Genomic DNA, 16783 nt, shown 5'->3' with positions numbered 1-16783 from the left:
GCAAGCGTACGTGTTGTTTGGCCTTAAGTGCGGTACCGGTTTTGGCCGGTTGTGGTACTGCGAACAGAAGAGCATACAGGCGATCCTTTTCGCCCACGTGCTCGGGAGCCGAACGGGAAAGCTTCCACGGGATATTCCCACGAAACTGAACCGCGAGCATTCCGGCATCCCTGTGTGCTAAAAGACAAAATGAAGAAACAGGTTCCTGACGCCCGCCCCTTTAGCTGCTACCCGCGCCCTCAGGCGGTGCCGGCAAGGGAGCGCTATCGCTCCTCGCAGCTGCCATAGTTTCGTCGAACTGGCTTCCGCCATCGCGCGTATGTCGTACGGGGAAGAAGAATGTCAGGGGACGCGAGCGAGTTCAAGCGTCCGCACACTTGAATGTAATGCCTTCTCGTTGCCTCTAAAACGGCTCCTTTTGTCGCCTCGGTGTTAAACTTGAGCGCTCTCTCGTCGCAGCACTGAAAGCGGCCTGGACAACCCATTCCGGCCCGATGGCGAGCTGAGCCGGGAGGCGGACACCATCGTGAGCCTGATCAAGGAGGGCAAGCCCATCACGCCAGTCAAGGGCGAGCCGGACGGCTTCTTCACCTCCCAGCTGGACGGCTCCGTCACCCACTCGTCCCCGCAGCAGAACCAGCAGCTGCAGGCCAACGGCGAGTCCAAGATCTCGCCCGCCAAGGCGCCGGCGCCCGTGGCAGCCGACAGGCCCGGGACGAACGGGTCCGCCGCGCCGCCGAGCGTCAGGAAGGGCGTCGTCGAGGTGCGCGCGCATCGACGCTCTTGCGTTAGCGCGCTCTCTGTTCACGCAGCGAAGCGCATCGCACGGTTCTTTTTATTAAGGGGCGCATTTAGCTCGGAGGCTCCGACCTAAGTACGCGGGATCGGAGGAATCGTTTTTCGCCAAATCTGATGAGGTTTGTTGCAGTTAAATGAAGTTAAAGTATTGCGACTGTGGGAAGCGGAATTTTCGTTTAGGCTGTCAGCTCTTTCATAAAGATTGTCGAAAATTTCAGAAAACGTGGCTGTCACATTTACATCTCTAATTCAGAAATAAAAAAAACGATATTACAGTTCTGTGACTACACCTAATTATACAGATAAACTGGACAGAATTGGCGCATTATGCACCGCTCTTAAATACAGCGCTAACTTGTGGGTGTCATTTTTTTAAAATAATTGTAAACGTTCTAACGAATTTACCTTAGCTGTAAACTAATATATCAAGCTTGTACACTTTAGATGCGATAATGGGCGCAGTTTACAAAACTTCGATATCTGTAATTGGTGTAGAGTTGCGGATTTGCAAGCTTCGTGCTTCTGTATTTTTTATTTGTTAATTCACCTGTATTCGTCCTTTTTTGGGAAAAAAATCGAAGCTTTAAATCAAAACTCTGCTTTCTAGATTCACTATGCTTGAACTTTCTCTTTCAAATTCAACCATTTTCATTCAGATCAGTCCAGCGGTCGTCTCGTAAAAGTATATCCGCATACGCCTTACATGTATTTGAATCGGCGGCAACGTATAGTCGGCCCCGAGCTAAAGTAAAACTCTTGCTTGGGCTAGTTGGTTCATGCTTGAATGAGTAAAGGCAAGGCGCAAAAGACCACGACTGAAGAAGGACACAAACGACAGGAGGCGCCGGTCCTGTCGTTTGCGTCATTCTTCAGTCCTGGTCTTTTGCGCCTTGCCTTTACTCACCCGAGCTAAAGCTCCTCTTCTGTGGTAAACACATGTGTGTAAAAACCGTCCGATGGGTCCGACGACGTGTCGGCTTCTGTGGCTGTTGAAACTTGGGGAAAATTCGTTGGAAACTTGTTGGAAGCTTGTTGGATATCTTCTTAATACGACTTGATGTACATCGAAACTGTGCGGCCCTACTTATATGACTGTAGTTGTGCCTCGACAATAGAGTTTTCAACGGGTTTCCAACAGATTGCAGCAATCCGAGCAACTATGTTCCGGGCGCATCATTCGACGTATCGGATGATTTCGAAGCACTTGCGTTTCCCACTCGAATTACACGAGGCCTGCTTCGGCATTGGTGACTGACCAAACGACGCTCTGACGGTTCTCGCGCATTCGCACGATTGTGCTTTTAATTGGCTCACGCCAGATATAGCTCCCTCTACGGTGCCACGTTATTTTTGAACGGAAATAAATTTGCGCTTCAACAGGCTTGCAGCGGGTCTGTCTTTTCAAAGGCGCACCATTGCATTTCCAAGGTACATGTCGGCGCTACAATGCCTTTCTGTGCAAGTATGTAAGCGTAACCTAAATTTTCGCTTGTTTATTGCTCCATCAAAGGCTAATTTTCCCCAGGCGTGCCCTATACTATCCGGCGACGAGAAAAACGGATCGAGCTCATGGCGGATGCATTGCGTCGTTTGAAAAGTTACCGCGCATGCGCGTCATGCATGGCACCACTCCAGCCCAGCACACGCTTTGATGACGTTACGTGCACGCAGAGCAAACTTAAAAGTGCCCGTGTAAGGGCGCTGTTCACGTGAGGAAAGGGCTACCGCAGGAAAAAGAAAACTTGCTAGCTCGCGACGCTTTCTGTACGTGAACGGTGCTCGAACCCGTTTTTGCGTGAACAAGATCTTATCGTTGCTGATGGTCCGGTAGGGGGAAAACCGCGCGGAGCTCGTGCTGCTGCGAACGCGGCTTCTGCCTTTGGCCGGGTGCATTGGAGAGCGCCCGAGATTGTTTTCCACACGTTGCTTATCTAGAGAGAGCTGCTGTCAGCTTCGGTGCAGCTATGCCTCGGCGAACGCCTACTTGACCGGTTTTGTTTACACGCAGGCAAATTGTTTGCGTAGATAAGCAGGGGAGCCTCATATGGCACTCGCGAAGTATGCCAGCTCTAATGCGGGCTGCAAAGGCAGTCGTGCACTTTTGAATTCCATCGGTGCGATCGAGGAAATATTCGATGTTGTGACCAGCAAGCGCTCTCGAACGTGAGACGGAATGGTTTGGGTGAACGTCACGCTCTGTAACTTCACTTTCTTCTTTTTTTAAATTATTGTTATTAAGAGCTTTGTGCACGCAGGAGCTTCTGCCTAAGCAAGGTCATACTGCGCGCCCGCCTCGCTTTCAGCACTCCCATCATAGTTTTAGAAAACCCTATCACAAGTATTTCGAACCGCCTGTCGACTGCACCAGAGAACAAATAAGCTTGTGGCTTCCTTTATTTGTTGAGACCGAGGCTTAGCATAGCTGGCGCACCCGCTGCCCGATTTATCTCAGTAGGACGCCTTTAATTGGAGCTAAAATTGTACAACGCTGCACTGTAGTCCTTATCGAGTGCACTGGGCGTATGTATAGTGACGACACGTACCCTCGCAGTCGCTCGTTCTCCCGTACCACATGCATCTGTTTGGAACTGCCACGTATAGCGTGCGCAAAGGTGTAGTACGAAGCTGACTGTTGCAGAACTGGAGTTGGGTAAGCAACGTTGGTGCATAGTTTCGTCAAGTGCCGTTAAAATCCGTGCTGATCGGCGGCAACATCGTGCCAGTATGGCCGATTTTGTCGAATCGCAAGCTGCCTCCTTTGGCGCTGTGTTCAAGATTCAAAAATTGGCAGGCCCGTCGTGAGTGATAGTTCGAAGTGACTCGGCTTGTGCTCGAACTCTAGTCCTTTTTCTCGCCCCTCTGCAGGTGCAACATGGCATCGTGGTGCCGCCCTCGGACTCCTCCACCGTGGAGCAGGTGATGATCAAGAAGAAGCCAAAGTGCAAGTGCTGCGTCATCCAGTAGGCGCCGTTGGGTTGTGGACACTGCGCCGGCGGGCGCCGACTGCTGCTTCGCTCTGTGCCTCTACATGGGTGTCTCTCTCTCTCCTATCTCTGTCGCGCTGTCTTTGGCTTCGTCGAGTTTGTTTTTAAATATTTTTTTTATTTATGAATCCCGTAGCTGAAGCTGTTGAGCAGCCGATGGACTAGGGCGGTCCCTGCGGGCCGCGCCGACCAAGCGGGAGGTGATGATGTCGTCGCCGTCGTCGTCAAAGTGAAAATGCGTCGTGTTTTTGCGATCCGAGCGTGCCTTTGACCACCGCCACTCCTCCAAGTTTGTGCGAGGAGCAAGGGCTCTCCCAGTGAATATCCGAACCCCGGTTATGTTCCCGAATGTGCGACGCCGCGGTCGGTATGCGTGGCTTTGTCAACCGTGATTCCGGTGAGACATTTTCGCGAGCGGTCGAGGGCGTAGCCGAACGCTGGGTTTAACTTTTGTGAAGACTTACGGCTCGTTCTGGCTTGGCGATTGCGCGGAGACATACATTTCGCGAACGTCCGCCAATACGAACACGAGAGGCGCTGCCATTTCTCCTTTCTGCGAGGCATACGCCGAAGTCCCGAGCTCGTGGTTCTTGAGGCACGAGCACGTCGTTGTGCCGACAGTCCTGGTCGAAAGCTGTGTCTTGTGATTTTGGCAGGGGTGTGACGGTTCGTGGACAACTTGAGATGCTCCCTCAGGAGGTTTTTTTTTTTTTCTTCGATCGCTGCTGAATTTAGTCCCGCGAAGCCTCGCTGGCACCTTGAGACATCCTTGTCTTACGTGAGCGTAATACGAAATCATGTTCACTCCATGTCTGATGCCGATGCATTGACGGCTTATCACGAAGTTTGATTATCTTACGTGGCGCTTCCCTCTTGCGGGACGCTGCGCCGCGCCCTCACGATATCGTAACGAGGCAGATAGCAGCTGCCGCTAAGCAGGCCGTGACGAAACCGCGTACAGTACAAGGTGTGCATGTCTTTGGCAGCTTATGAGAAAGCCCACGTCCCCAGTACGAATCTTGAGCCTCCGTTCTGAAACGCCGACGGGAAGAACGCTGGTGCGGCGCCCCGGAACGAAGCAAGCGGCGGATAGAACCGGTGACAGCCAAAGTCAGAGGGGCCGCGCGATCATAATCGTCCGAATCGTCGTTCAGGACAAACCAAGGCGGGACCAGGCTCGGTACTGGCTGTCTAGTTCGCGCTAGACAAAGCGTGAGCCGACCTGGAGAGGACCTTTGGGACTTCAAACCAGTGGGCGCCGCCGTATAGACGAGGCACGGGAGCGGAGAGGAGCGGACGACGAACATACCCTCTCAGTCTTGTACTGTGTGGGGCTGCGTGGCTTTGCATGTCGTAGCCCCGGCTCGACGCCTTGTTTCGGATTTCGTCGGCGGAGAGGACTCGGGCCAGGCCGCGACTGCCGTGTGATATATGCAGTTCTCCCGCCCGCCCATTGCTTTCTCGTGCCCCAACGTGAATTTCAAGAGCCGGGCAACCTCGACACGCGATGTGTTTATTCTGCGCGTCGTCGAAAGCGACATGCGCGCGACGTGTACGTATGTATTACCTTTATTTTAGAGACGGAGAGGGCCGTGGGTTGCCAACTAAAGTCGCTGGACACTGGAAAGTCGAGGGAGTTTGATCCCCATGCCGACGCGGAGAAGAGTCGAAATGTGTACCGTGGGTATAGCGGGTGCCAGAGAGTTCCTTCGGAGGAACGCGCCAGTATTAAGCGCTGAATGGCTTCCTGTTGTTTTCGTAAAAAAAAAAGGAAAAAAAAACGCCGCACTATCGATGATGGGTGAAGACTACCTTGCTAGAGCTTTCCTTCGGGCTGCAAAAATGCTCGACCTGCTTCCGAAGCAAAGGGTTCCTTTCTTGGCGGGAATGGGAGCCGCGCTTGGAAATGTAGCGGCTAGTTGCAACACGCGTCCTGAGTTGACAACCCTGTTGCGGAAGCAGGTGCGCAAGGTGATGTCGCGGCAGCTCTTCGTTGTTGCTGAGCAGACGCTGTCGTCGGCCTGCAAGATGTACCCTCGCAACCCGTCGACTTAATAGAGCTAGCGTCGGCCTAGCAATCGCCCCCCCCCCCCCCCCCCCCGCCATGTTTCGAGCGCAGTCCCCGAAATCTATATACATCGTGTACCGCCGGGACAGCTGCACGTAGCACGCGGCGGAACCTCGCGCTAATTTCCAGTGCCTAGCGACTTTACTGCCAACTGACCCTCCCTCGAGACTCGCGCATCACCGTCTAGCGCGTATATGCGACGTGGAACACACAGACACAGTTAATATATTTTGTCCTGCTTTGCGTGTTACCGTAGGTGTAAATAAGGCAGCACACATTATGTCGGGCACCATCCCCTCCTGGCCACTCCCCATTTCCCCGTGTTCTAGTTTTCTCTTGCTTCCTCCATCTTGAGCCCGCGTGCAGCACATGTTGCGCTGGCACATGGAACATAAAGGGCACGGCTGAACTAGCGGAATGACGCGCGCCGAGTGTGTTCGGCGAAAGAGCGCAGTCGCGTCGGAAAGGCCGCCCAGTTTAGTCGCCGCGTGGCTGGGCCAGCGTCCCGTGTGCCCGTGCACGAGCGGCCCGGTGTGCATTCAACTGCTCCCTGCGCTTTTCTTACGATTCTAACGAAAGCGATGCGGCATCGATGCAGAATTTGTGTTCCTTACGAACGGCCCATAAGACGGGGCACACGGTACGGCGCAGCTGTCATTGGCCGTAACTCCCGACGGAGTAGGGAGAGGGCGGTATCATCCCTGGCGCCGTTCGGCCGCAGCTGAGCGAATCGACCGCAACTCGTCGGTCTCCGCCGCTCAGCGGCTGGTGAACGTTGCCGCGCGCGCGTTTTTTCGCGAGTGTGACCGTGCCTGTAATACTACGGGCTCCGCGGCCATCATGCATTGTAGCAGACCCGGTGGCAGAGTGTACAAAGGTGTTTCCTTCTCTCCCTCGGCTTCCTTTCCTCCTGTAGGTTCCATTATTGCAAATGTCTACAACGTCCTTGATGCCCTCTTTATCGTCTTTCCCTTTTCTGTTCTATACCGTTTCCCCGTTGGCTGTTTTTAGTCGCACTTTTAAAAGGAGTTGTTTTCGTCGAGTTGGCCCGTCGTAGGACGCCGCACATGGGCGCGCCCCTGACGTGCGGCTACGCGCCTGTTCCAGTCGCGCCGGCTTGTATACGTACAGTCTATTTTAATTTAAAGCTCTCAGCGTTGCATTTTTGTGCCGTATGCTCTGAGAGAAATAGAATCTTATTTTTAAATTATATCTCGCTCGTGTGATTTTAATGTTGCAGCTTTATTTCTTTAACTTTAGACGACGCGTGGTGTTAGAGCCACTCCACAGACGAGTTGTAGGCCTATAGAAGAGTTCGGCATATAACGAACGTGCAGCTAAGCGCCATTGTGCGAAACCATGGTAACGTTCTTGTGTTAGCTGCCCGGTGTATTTCGGGCGGTCGCACACGCCTAGCCGGTCCATAAAGTCGCCACCAAATTTTGCTTTCTGTGGTAACGACAGAAATTCTTGCATTTTGAAACGTACCGCTATCATTGCGAAATATATTCTTGTTGAGCAGCAAAAAAAAAATTGGAACGTGATGTCACGAGAAAATCAGTTCTGTTCTAGCGAGAGCAATTCTTAGGTATGATGTCTTGTCGCGACAGATCTATTTTTTTCTCGGCAAGATATCGCGCTTACAGCAGCTATTCTCGTCGTATTTTGGGACGTCTCCTGTCGTAATTTTCATTCGGGTGTCGAACACGAAATGGTTTTTACGTTGCTTAGCTGCAGAACGTGACGTCACGAACATGCGGCGACGTTTTTCTAACCAGACGAGAGGGCTGTCCCCAGTTGCAGGACTTTCGTGAGCGATCACGTGACCGTGATCGGTGCACATAGGATGAGTTCGAACGGCATCTGTTTTCTACCAACATAGGGATACTCTTATCTTTTTCACAAGCTTTCCGCCGTAAATTATTGCCTAAAGTGATGAGTAGCGAAAAATAAGCGGCGAGCCCGTGCATGCATTCCTTACGCTTTTTGTTTGTGAAGGATGTTTCGTCATCAGCCAGCGCCTGTCTGAACCGCTTCTGGGAATACGGACCTCGGGCCCGCGCCCTTCAAGGCTACCTTTTTGTTACTCCGCGTTGCGGCGCCCCGTTTGCCTAGAAGTCGTCGTTAGATCTGCGCCATCCGCGGGTCTCCAGTTTGCACACCTTTTGCGGTTATTCCTGCGGTGTCAAGTCGTAGCCTGCAGGCCGTTCGACGTCGTTACGTTTCGGTCGCCGTGTGTACAGGTTCAACACGTATTTTTTTTTTTTTTTTAGTGAGACCTACATACTTGTCCGATGCTTTTGCCGGAAGCAGCTCGCAGGGGCCCATAAGCTGTGTCCAGCAATAACGCAATGCTGCCAGTTGGAGCGGAACTCACTTCACGATCTTCGGTTATCTCGTGCAACCAGTTTTCGGAAGTCGTCAGATGTGGTGCCCCCTGTTAGTTGACATCGGCTAAAAGTTGCACACTGACGGTAACGATCGACGGCCACTAGGTGCATCTGTCCACGAGTACCGTGGCATTTCGGTCTCTTCTAGAGTCTGGGCCAGAGTGCCAGTCTTGGTTACGGGAACTGTGAAGGGGGCCTCGTGACGAAGTCACTTTACGTTCAAATCGCTTGGTCGCGAACGATGAACCCCGTGGTAACTCCAAAGCTTCGCGCTGCTGCAAGGGCACATGTTGGCATGCACCTTTGTCTTGTATCCTCCACGGTTAAGAAGACCCTCCACCCCTCCCCATCGCAAAGTTGGTTTTCATTGCACTGAAGCGCGCGTTTGTTCATGAGTCCCAGACTCGTGAGACGCAGCTGTAGTTCCACGCAGTGTAACTTTACTGGCGGACAACTCTGTGGCGATGAAGGGAAAGCTACGATGGCACAGCGCGCACAAGCAAGAGTGCTCCTGAACAAAGTCCGACAATCTCATCCGCGTTAGCTTAAGCTGTGGGGGAGAAACGTAATCATCTTATTTACAACATGAAAGTGAGGAAAAATATACCACTGACTGTAAAATTTGAGTTATCTCTTGCTTGTATCCTCATTTCTGCTTTCTTCTTTTTTTTTCTTCCGCGTTCGGGCAAATGCGGAACTGTCGCACGAGGTAGCTACGCTGATTCAGTATACGTCCGAAGGGATCAAGAGCGCTGTGAAACGCCGCCGGAATACTTGGCGCAGTAGTAGGTGCAGAAGCTCCGCTCCCGCGGCTTTCCCTTCTTCAGCACAGAAAGTTGTCCGCGAGCGTCGCTGCCGAGTGCGCCGTAAAAGGTTAGCCTCCGGTCCAAGCTTGCTTGCGTAGCAGCCTGACGACGACTATGTGCCGTGTTTTCCGCTGGTGTCTTTGGTGTTACCGAACCGGCTTACGGTGACGTGTGGGCTTCATAGCCCGACGCATATTCTTTTTTTTTTTGTCGTAAAATCTGTGTGATTGTGCGTTTGGCTTATAGGGAGACTGGCGAGTGTCAGAAGTGCACGCAACCTTGCAAAGGTACCGTACGAGAGGATCTTTAGAGATGTGAGAACATGCGTGTCGGTTTTGTACGTCCAGACTTGTCGGTTTAAGACATGGTGGGGCACAAGCTGTGAATTGTGATGTCAGTGATTTGTATGTACAGCGTAGAAGACAACGGGAACGTGTAGATTACTCTGTGTATTGACAAGGGCTGTGCCCGTTTCACAATTGGACAGTGCTTTTTCAGCGGCATTTGGTTTGTTCCGTCAGATCTCCTTGACATATCTTTTCAGCCGTCCTTTCAAATGGGACGGAGGCGAAGTGTGTGAGCGTAATGTGATAGCGTCGTTCTCGCTGTCCTGCTCTTGCAACACGATCACGGCAAAGACTTAGATACAGCCTTTGTCGAAAGAAGCGAAGCCGTGTACGCACAACTAGGGCCGATACTGACACGTCTAGTTGACGCTCGGTTGCATCTGCACTGCTCAAAAGCTCTGGAGAGAAAGGCGAACTCTCTACCCTCCAGAACATCCTATCGCCAGAAGTTCCACAGGCGCAACACGGCACATTAAGGAATCGACAACATCTATGCTCCCGCCGGCTTCGTTTCTTTTGACGAACGCTGTGCACATATCGTTTTCTGGTGATCAAAGAGATGTCGGAATTAGTCGCTACCGCAAACTGTTCGCGTCAGTGGTATCAAATAGAACAACTCGCCTCTGGCGTTCACACAACTCGCCACTGGAAAGCCGTGACAAGACGTTGTCAGATGTTCTAAATATGAAAAAGCACCATGTTTGCCGAACAATCGTCGTAAGCGCATGTTCCAAGAATTTCTACCCAATCGGCTAATCGTTATCTCGCCACTTACGTACCACCAGGTTGGTTAGGCGTTCGTTGTTGAATCCCTTTATTGTAGTGACTGTTGCTTTTAACCGGGACGTACTACGGTAAAGCCTCCTTATAACGGAAACACGATGAAACGGTAACATGGTTAAGAAAATGCGGTGGTTGACTGCAATACCACAGCTGCACCGAAAACACGCTCTAAGCGCATGATTGGTCATTGCTACTAATTTTTCTGCGACTGAGGCCTACCGTGTGACCAAAGTCATGGAGGTCCAGCCTCGCAGGTTATGTATGGTCTCGTGACGTCGCTGCGTGTTTTTTCGTTTGCTCTCTTTTATTTCTCAAACAGGGAAATCGTTTACGTTCCTCGTTGCTCTCCCTCTGCCTTGCGCACACTACGGTGCATGTGCACGAGCAACCGCGAGGCAGTGGAAGTGGCTAGCGAGGCGTAAACGGCGATTTCAAGTGAAACCGTCTGAACAGCGCCGCATGTTCTGTGTGCGCTGTGTGCGACCATGTGGCGCTGCGGTGGTACCACGTGCGCAACAGCACGCTGTGTGTATGCCGACGTGGCAGGGAGAGCGCAATGTTGCGGCTCGACGATGGGCCAGCGATTGTACAAAAACTTGAGACGGGCCCTTATGTAGGCTGGTCTGAATAAAAATGTGCACCTGCAGATGAAAGCGGCTCGTTGTGTTACTTTGTCGAATAGCTGCATATATTTCGGGAGTCCGGCGCCTACTCGTTAAAACATGCCTGCTGGACTTGTAGGGAAAGAATGTTGCACTTTCCCCCACATCCAAGGCAACTGGAGCCGCCTCACGACTGAAATAGCAGCTACGCTTCAACAAAGCACTTTGGCAGTTCCTGCGATAAGGAGTTGGTTCAGAAACGCCCCTCCTCTTCAGGGTCTTCGAGCGAATGGTGAAAGTACCTGATAGGTAACCATTGCTGAGGAATCCACGATTAGCTTTACTGGAGACATTAGCCTTCCGTGCAGACTCAGAGCCGGAATATCCAAAGGGTCAAACGACCGCCAAGACGAAATCTCGAGGGAGATGGAACGCCTACTACTTGACATGGCGTATCGTTGTACATGCAGTAGACAGGTCTGTTTGCGATACCTTGTGGCGCTATGCAAAACAGCAACGCGCCAGGAACGTTCACGCTACTTTTAAAAGAAATGTACGGTAACAAAATTTGTTGCAAAACAGCGCTTGTCCTGTGCTTCTGTGTCTATCTTCGGTCCCGTCTTGGAATTGCGCCTACCAGTATTCAGTTTTTCAATGAAGCTTTGCGAACCTCGCCGAGTTTAGTGACCGTGGGTTGTGCGGCTCACTAGCCGAATGGGCCAACCAACCACAGCGGAGTACGTGCGCCGCTGGGTTCCTTGCACCATAGCCAGATGGCGCTGCCACAGCGGCGGCGCCGGCTGTGCGAGGGAGCGAAAACAAAAAAGACCAGAAAGCTCGCGTTCGCGCTGTTGCACGGTAATATGGAAGTAAACGCAACTTCTCGATAGAATAGATTCGAATTGCGCTACGTACGTATGCGCATGCCGCCTCTGAAACCATAATGCTTTCGAAACGTCCGTCGTACTGTCTAGTAGTCCACAACTCCGCATAACAAAAATTGGAGGACGCTTCAGCTTCGCCTTCAAGATTGGAGCGCGACAGCGTTCCCGTCGACCCGCCAAGGGGTGTAAGACAATGGGCTACGGCGCAGCGACTACGCGCCCCGCATCGGACGCGGTGAGCGTCGAGCAACGCAGCGTTCGGCGCGACAACGAAATGTGCGCCTGAGCAAGCGACGCACGCCTGAGCCTCAGAAACAGCTCGTTTCTAAGGCAACACCGCGTTCACTAGAGGCGCTTTTGTACCGCTTTGAATTGAAGCATCGAACTCGTGGCTTAGTGAAATAAAGAGAAAAAAAACTCGTGGCTAAGTGGTAACGTCTCCGTCTCACACTCCGGAGACCCTGGTTCGATTCCCACCCAGCCCATCTTGTTTTTTATTCATGAAGTGCCTGCTGGGATTTATCGCTCACGGCAACGCCACCGACGCCGACGACACTGACTTTTCTGCGACACGAGCTCCTTAACGCTGTCGCGTTGAAAGGCGCGTTATATGTGTGCGCCCGCGCGCATGTGTGTGCGTGTTCTCGTGTTTGGACTATTTATGCCCTCGCAAAAAGCTTCGCTGTATACAGGTTCCAACTCGCATTTTCTTCCCACCTGGTCGATGTACGAGTACGAGAGGTGAGTGGAATAATACTTTGAGCCTCAGTGAAATCGATTAAGGTACAGGCCTTTTTTTATCCTTTAAATTTTCAACATAATTTTCCTCCAACGCGACGTTTTCGGCAGCGGTGATTCAATTATCCCCGTGGAAATTAACTCGCAAGATTGTGAGCCTCTCCACGGCAGCGATATGAGAAGCCGTGGTCCAGCTTAGAAAAAGCGTGTTGGGGAAAAATGGGGAGAGAGGGCTACAGATCTGATGAATATTGAGAAGTGGGGAACAAGTTACACATAGTTTTCTACAAATATCACTGGCACTATGACGACGGGATCGTTCAGCTGATAGGAATGGTGGAATTGGTACACGGATTCGTCTAGATATTTGTACTTGTATTTGTGCATTGTCGACTATAACCTTCAAAAGGTGGTCTCGGTGACGATCCGCACTGCCAGCGACCTCGTAGCGGAGGAGACCGCCATCGCCTTGGCCATCACCTCTAGTCTGACCAACGAGTACGTCACAATTATTACTGACTCTCAGGCACCTTGCCGTAGCTACGCGAGAGGCAGAATATCTTCAATCGCCCACCGACTCCTCAAAACAAGCCTCCCAATTCCCGGACGTTGAAATAGTGTGGACTCCAGGACACGAGTCCCTCTGTGGAAAGCGGCGTGCGCACGCTGTAGCCCGAGCTCATGCCTTGCGAGCGCCACAAGAGAGGGATACGGCCGCATCTATGGAGCCCGTACCTTTGCAATACAACGCCATACTACAACACCACAGATTGAACAGACGACACACCTCCACACAAGACCCTCTCACGTGAAGACGCCTTAACATGGCGACAACTACAAACCAATACATACCCCCATTTAAGCAGACTATACACGCGATACACCCTACACTATGTTCATAGAAATGTCCCCTTTGTAACGATTACGCCTCCCTATATCACACCACATGGGCGTGCCCCAACGTGAAGGCCACCCCGCAAATAGCCAACCCCACACCCGAGCAGTGGGAGGCCGTGCTAGCTAGTTCGGACGCTCGTAAACAGCAGCAACTGGTGCGGCGGGCCCGGGAGACAGCAAGAGCCGCAGGAGCCCTGGACTAGGGGCGCCTCCCGCACAAGCAGAAAGACACCTGCTTGTCCTTTCCTTTTTTTAAAAAAATAAATACTTCTCCTCCTCCTCCTCCTCCTCCTCCTTCGAACTTGTTGCTTCAGAAGACCTTACAGCGTTATTACTCATTGTCGTTCTAAATTTTCAGACAGTCTTCTAAACATAGTAACGCAACTTAGGTCTCAGCGCACATACATAATTACTGCGAACTGTTGAGTTTATAACGCAGTATAACGCAGTATAACGCAGTTCGAAAATAATCCCATTTGCAATGTCACAAAGCCGTTTGTGACAGAAGGGTGAAGTTTAGGCAAATCCGTGTATTGCCCAACATTCTCATGTTCGCTGAGTTGCCATACTTCAAGCTTCCGTAGACACTAGTTCCTCGTAATTCTTGTGGGAAATAAACTATATGGCGCAAGCGGCCCCAATTCGCAAATATTAAAATAAAATACGGGCTTTTGAAGGGATACTAAACAGAAAAACGATCTGATCTACATTAGTCAATTACCCTTCCACCACACCAGAACGGCCACTGTCACCGCGAGAAGGCGCTTGATCAGCCAGAAAAGACACGAAAGACTACGGGTGGCGACGCCGCTCCGAAATTCCCGCACCAGCGCGCCGTGACGTTACGCACTTTGATGTCGTCTGCTAGAGTTTGCGTTTATCAGTAAAAGTTTATCACACCGTATTATAAAACACCCGAACAAGGTAAGTTTCGAGAACCTTTACTGAACCACAATGGCCGAACTAAGAAAAAAAAAAATCACCGCCCAAGCACTCCGTACAGATAGATGGTTAACCAGCGAAGCTGTAACATGCGGCCCCGGTGTTTATCACTGTACTAATCCCGACGGTTCATTAAATGACGGCTTGGTAGGCTGCCGGATCCTCGGTACGCAGTTGCTGCTTGCGCTCGAGCCTGCACGAGCCTGCTCTTGTTCCCGGGCTGCAGCATCGGCACGGCGAGAAGAGCTCGTTCCCGGTTCTGCTCGCGGCGTTGCTGATCGAAAGTTGCCTGCTCCTCGAGAGTATGTATGACGCGTGGCCTACCCATTTCGGAGCCGGAGAAACTGCTGCATGCGTGCTTGGCTGCGGCGGAGAGCAACGACGTTACTTCTGGCGCAGCCAATCGCGCGCCTATTTTTTTTTTCGTACATGCGCATGGGGTTGCGCAGGAGTTTTCGGCGTACAGGTGACAGACGGACGGACGAATCGGCTAGTCATATACAGCTTCGCTGTAATAACAGTCCTCGATGTTACATTGGCGCACCGACCCTAAAGTTTCACTGCGAAATTCCAAAAACGAAACTTTGGCCTTCATTTTATATTCTAACAAGCAGCATATTACCGTGAAATCAACGAAGGTAGTGTTCTTCAGGAATACTTTATCAATCTACACTGATTTAGTGTCTCACTTGAGTGTTTAAACTCTCTACTGGAGAGTACCACAGCTACACGCCTCGGGACGGCGCTTTCTTCCATGCATTATGAAGTCCAGGCCCGTTAAATTTGTGAATACGATCGTGAAAAATGCTGCCTTGAAAATTTGTCACGTATGTGGTTGTTTGAATCCGAATTATCACGCTACACCTGTGCTTGCAGAGGTGCTTCTGCTTTTCTCTCTAGCTCTCTCTCTCTCTCTTTTTCAATGGGCTCAAGTAAATGTCGGACATCGCTCACATCAAAGCAGAATACATCTAAACTGAAAGACTACTGCTGCACTTGTATGTTCATTTCGGGGTCTCAATGCCTCGATTACCTGCAAAAAAAAAAAAGAAAAGAAAGCTGCGCTCGTACTGGAAAGAATGAAATAAAAGAAATACATGCAGGGACAACGAAAAGGAGGCGACGTCGGCTCTTCGTGAGCGTGCGCGCTTCATAAGTAGGACGAGTAACGGGCACTTGAGACCATTTTCTCCCACTCGATTACCTGCCTTCGCTCCAATAACAATTCCCACTGCAGAGGGCATGCTGTGTTCGTTTTTTTTTTCTTTCTCATTTATATTATTCTCAGCTGTAGCTCTGGGCCTTTGTTTTTACTCTATTACCTGCTCTGCCATCTGCGACTAAACGCCCGTGCGACGAAAAGGGAACACTCGCGTAAAAGATGCCTTCGAAGACGTGCTTTCACGGAGAGAAAATTTTCCAAATTGAACCCAATTTTCCTCGGGGGCCCGCCGCCGTTCAGCCTGTGCTCCATATATCCTCGCCTCAATGGGTTTAGTGTCTTCTGTAACGTTAGGCACGACCGAACGGGCATCGACGCCATTTTCACGAATCGTTGAGAATCCCGGCCGTCCGTCGACGTTAACCCACTCAGTGCGACGCATGCCCAGCGCGAGGTCGAAGCGACGTACAGCTTAGGACACTGGCAAACATCTCGTCGTCGATCGTGACACTGAACTGGTGTACACAGAGGCGAGAGCCACCTCTGGAAAGACTGGCGCTGCAGTCGGCGCGACATGGCATGGAGGAAGAAAAAAAAAAATTAGGAAAGAGCATTGTGTAACACAATTGAAGCCGAACGTATATCGTCCCAGCACGTGATCGTCACATCAGAGCGCGCGGTAGGAATGAGCGCCCGCCCCCTGTGCAGGCATATAGCTACGGCAGCGCAGGCGTACAAGTGCGCTTCGATTAAAAACTACATGGAACGAAGCGCTCCCGGCTAATGCGCCGAGTCCCAGAGCGCAGACTTTCCAGGATGCATCAACCACCAGTTATCGATACTCTTTCCACGTTAACATCAAAGTGGCGCTCAGTCGTGGGCGAGGCGCGCCAGTTCTGCCACGAACTGCTATGGGGCTTATTTGAAGGCGCTTCTTTTTGATGCGGGCGGACGGTTAGTCACATGATATTTTCCAATTTTCAAATAAGTATCAGCCGCGAAAAATAAACGGGCAAAAAGTTATTGGCTGAAAGCATGGCAGCTTTAAGTTTCTTTCAATTTCCTACAAATACTTCATTGACAGCTAGGCATTCAGAGCAATTATTAAAAAATAGCTAGTTCCAATTAATTTTTAAATTGAATGGCATCAACAAAAATATTACTGGCGGCTACTCTACTCAACTGTGAATTGGTTATCTTCGCGTAGAATGACCTGTCTCTTTAAAAAAAAAAAAAGTGTTGCGTGATAGCCGGGACATAATGTATAGCTTTGTAGGACCTTTCATTCGCAGTTTGGCCAAATGCTTATGATACACCTTTCTTTTGCTTGAGGTGGTTCAACATTTGGTATTTTAATATACTCGATTCAGCTAATTTTAGCC

At 51.0% G+C, this 16783-nt stretch overlaps 1 protein-coding gene across 1 annotated transcript in view; it reads left to right on the top strand.

Moving 5' to 3' along the window:
- Positions 1-10829, top strand: part of LOC142557727 (uncharacterized) — a 184009-nt gene extending 173180 nt beyond the window's left edge. Inside the window, exons 4-5 of the mRNA XM_075669772.1 lie at positions 460-763; positions 3664-10829. Of these exons, the coding sequence (XP_075525887.1) occupies positions 460-763; positions 3664-3762 (403 nt within the window). The 3' untranslated portion in view covers positions 3763-10829. The remainder of the gene's footprint in view (positions 1-459; positions 764-3663) is intronic.
- The last annotated feature ends 5954 nt before the right edge of the window (positions 10830-16783 follow it).

This window comes from Dermacentor variabilis, chromosome 9 (assembly GCF_050947875.1).
Source record: "Dermacentor variabilis isolate Ectoservices chromosome 9, ASM5094787v1, whole genome shotgun sequence".
Classification (NCBI taxonomy): domain Eukaryota; kingdom Metazoa; phylum Arthropoda; class Arachnida; order Ixodida; family Ixodidae; genus Dermacentor; species Dermacentor variabilis.
The sequence above is the reverse complement of the archived record's forward strand: the minus strand, read 5'-3'. Positions and strand labels throughout refer to the sequence as shown.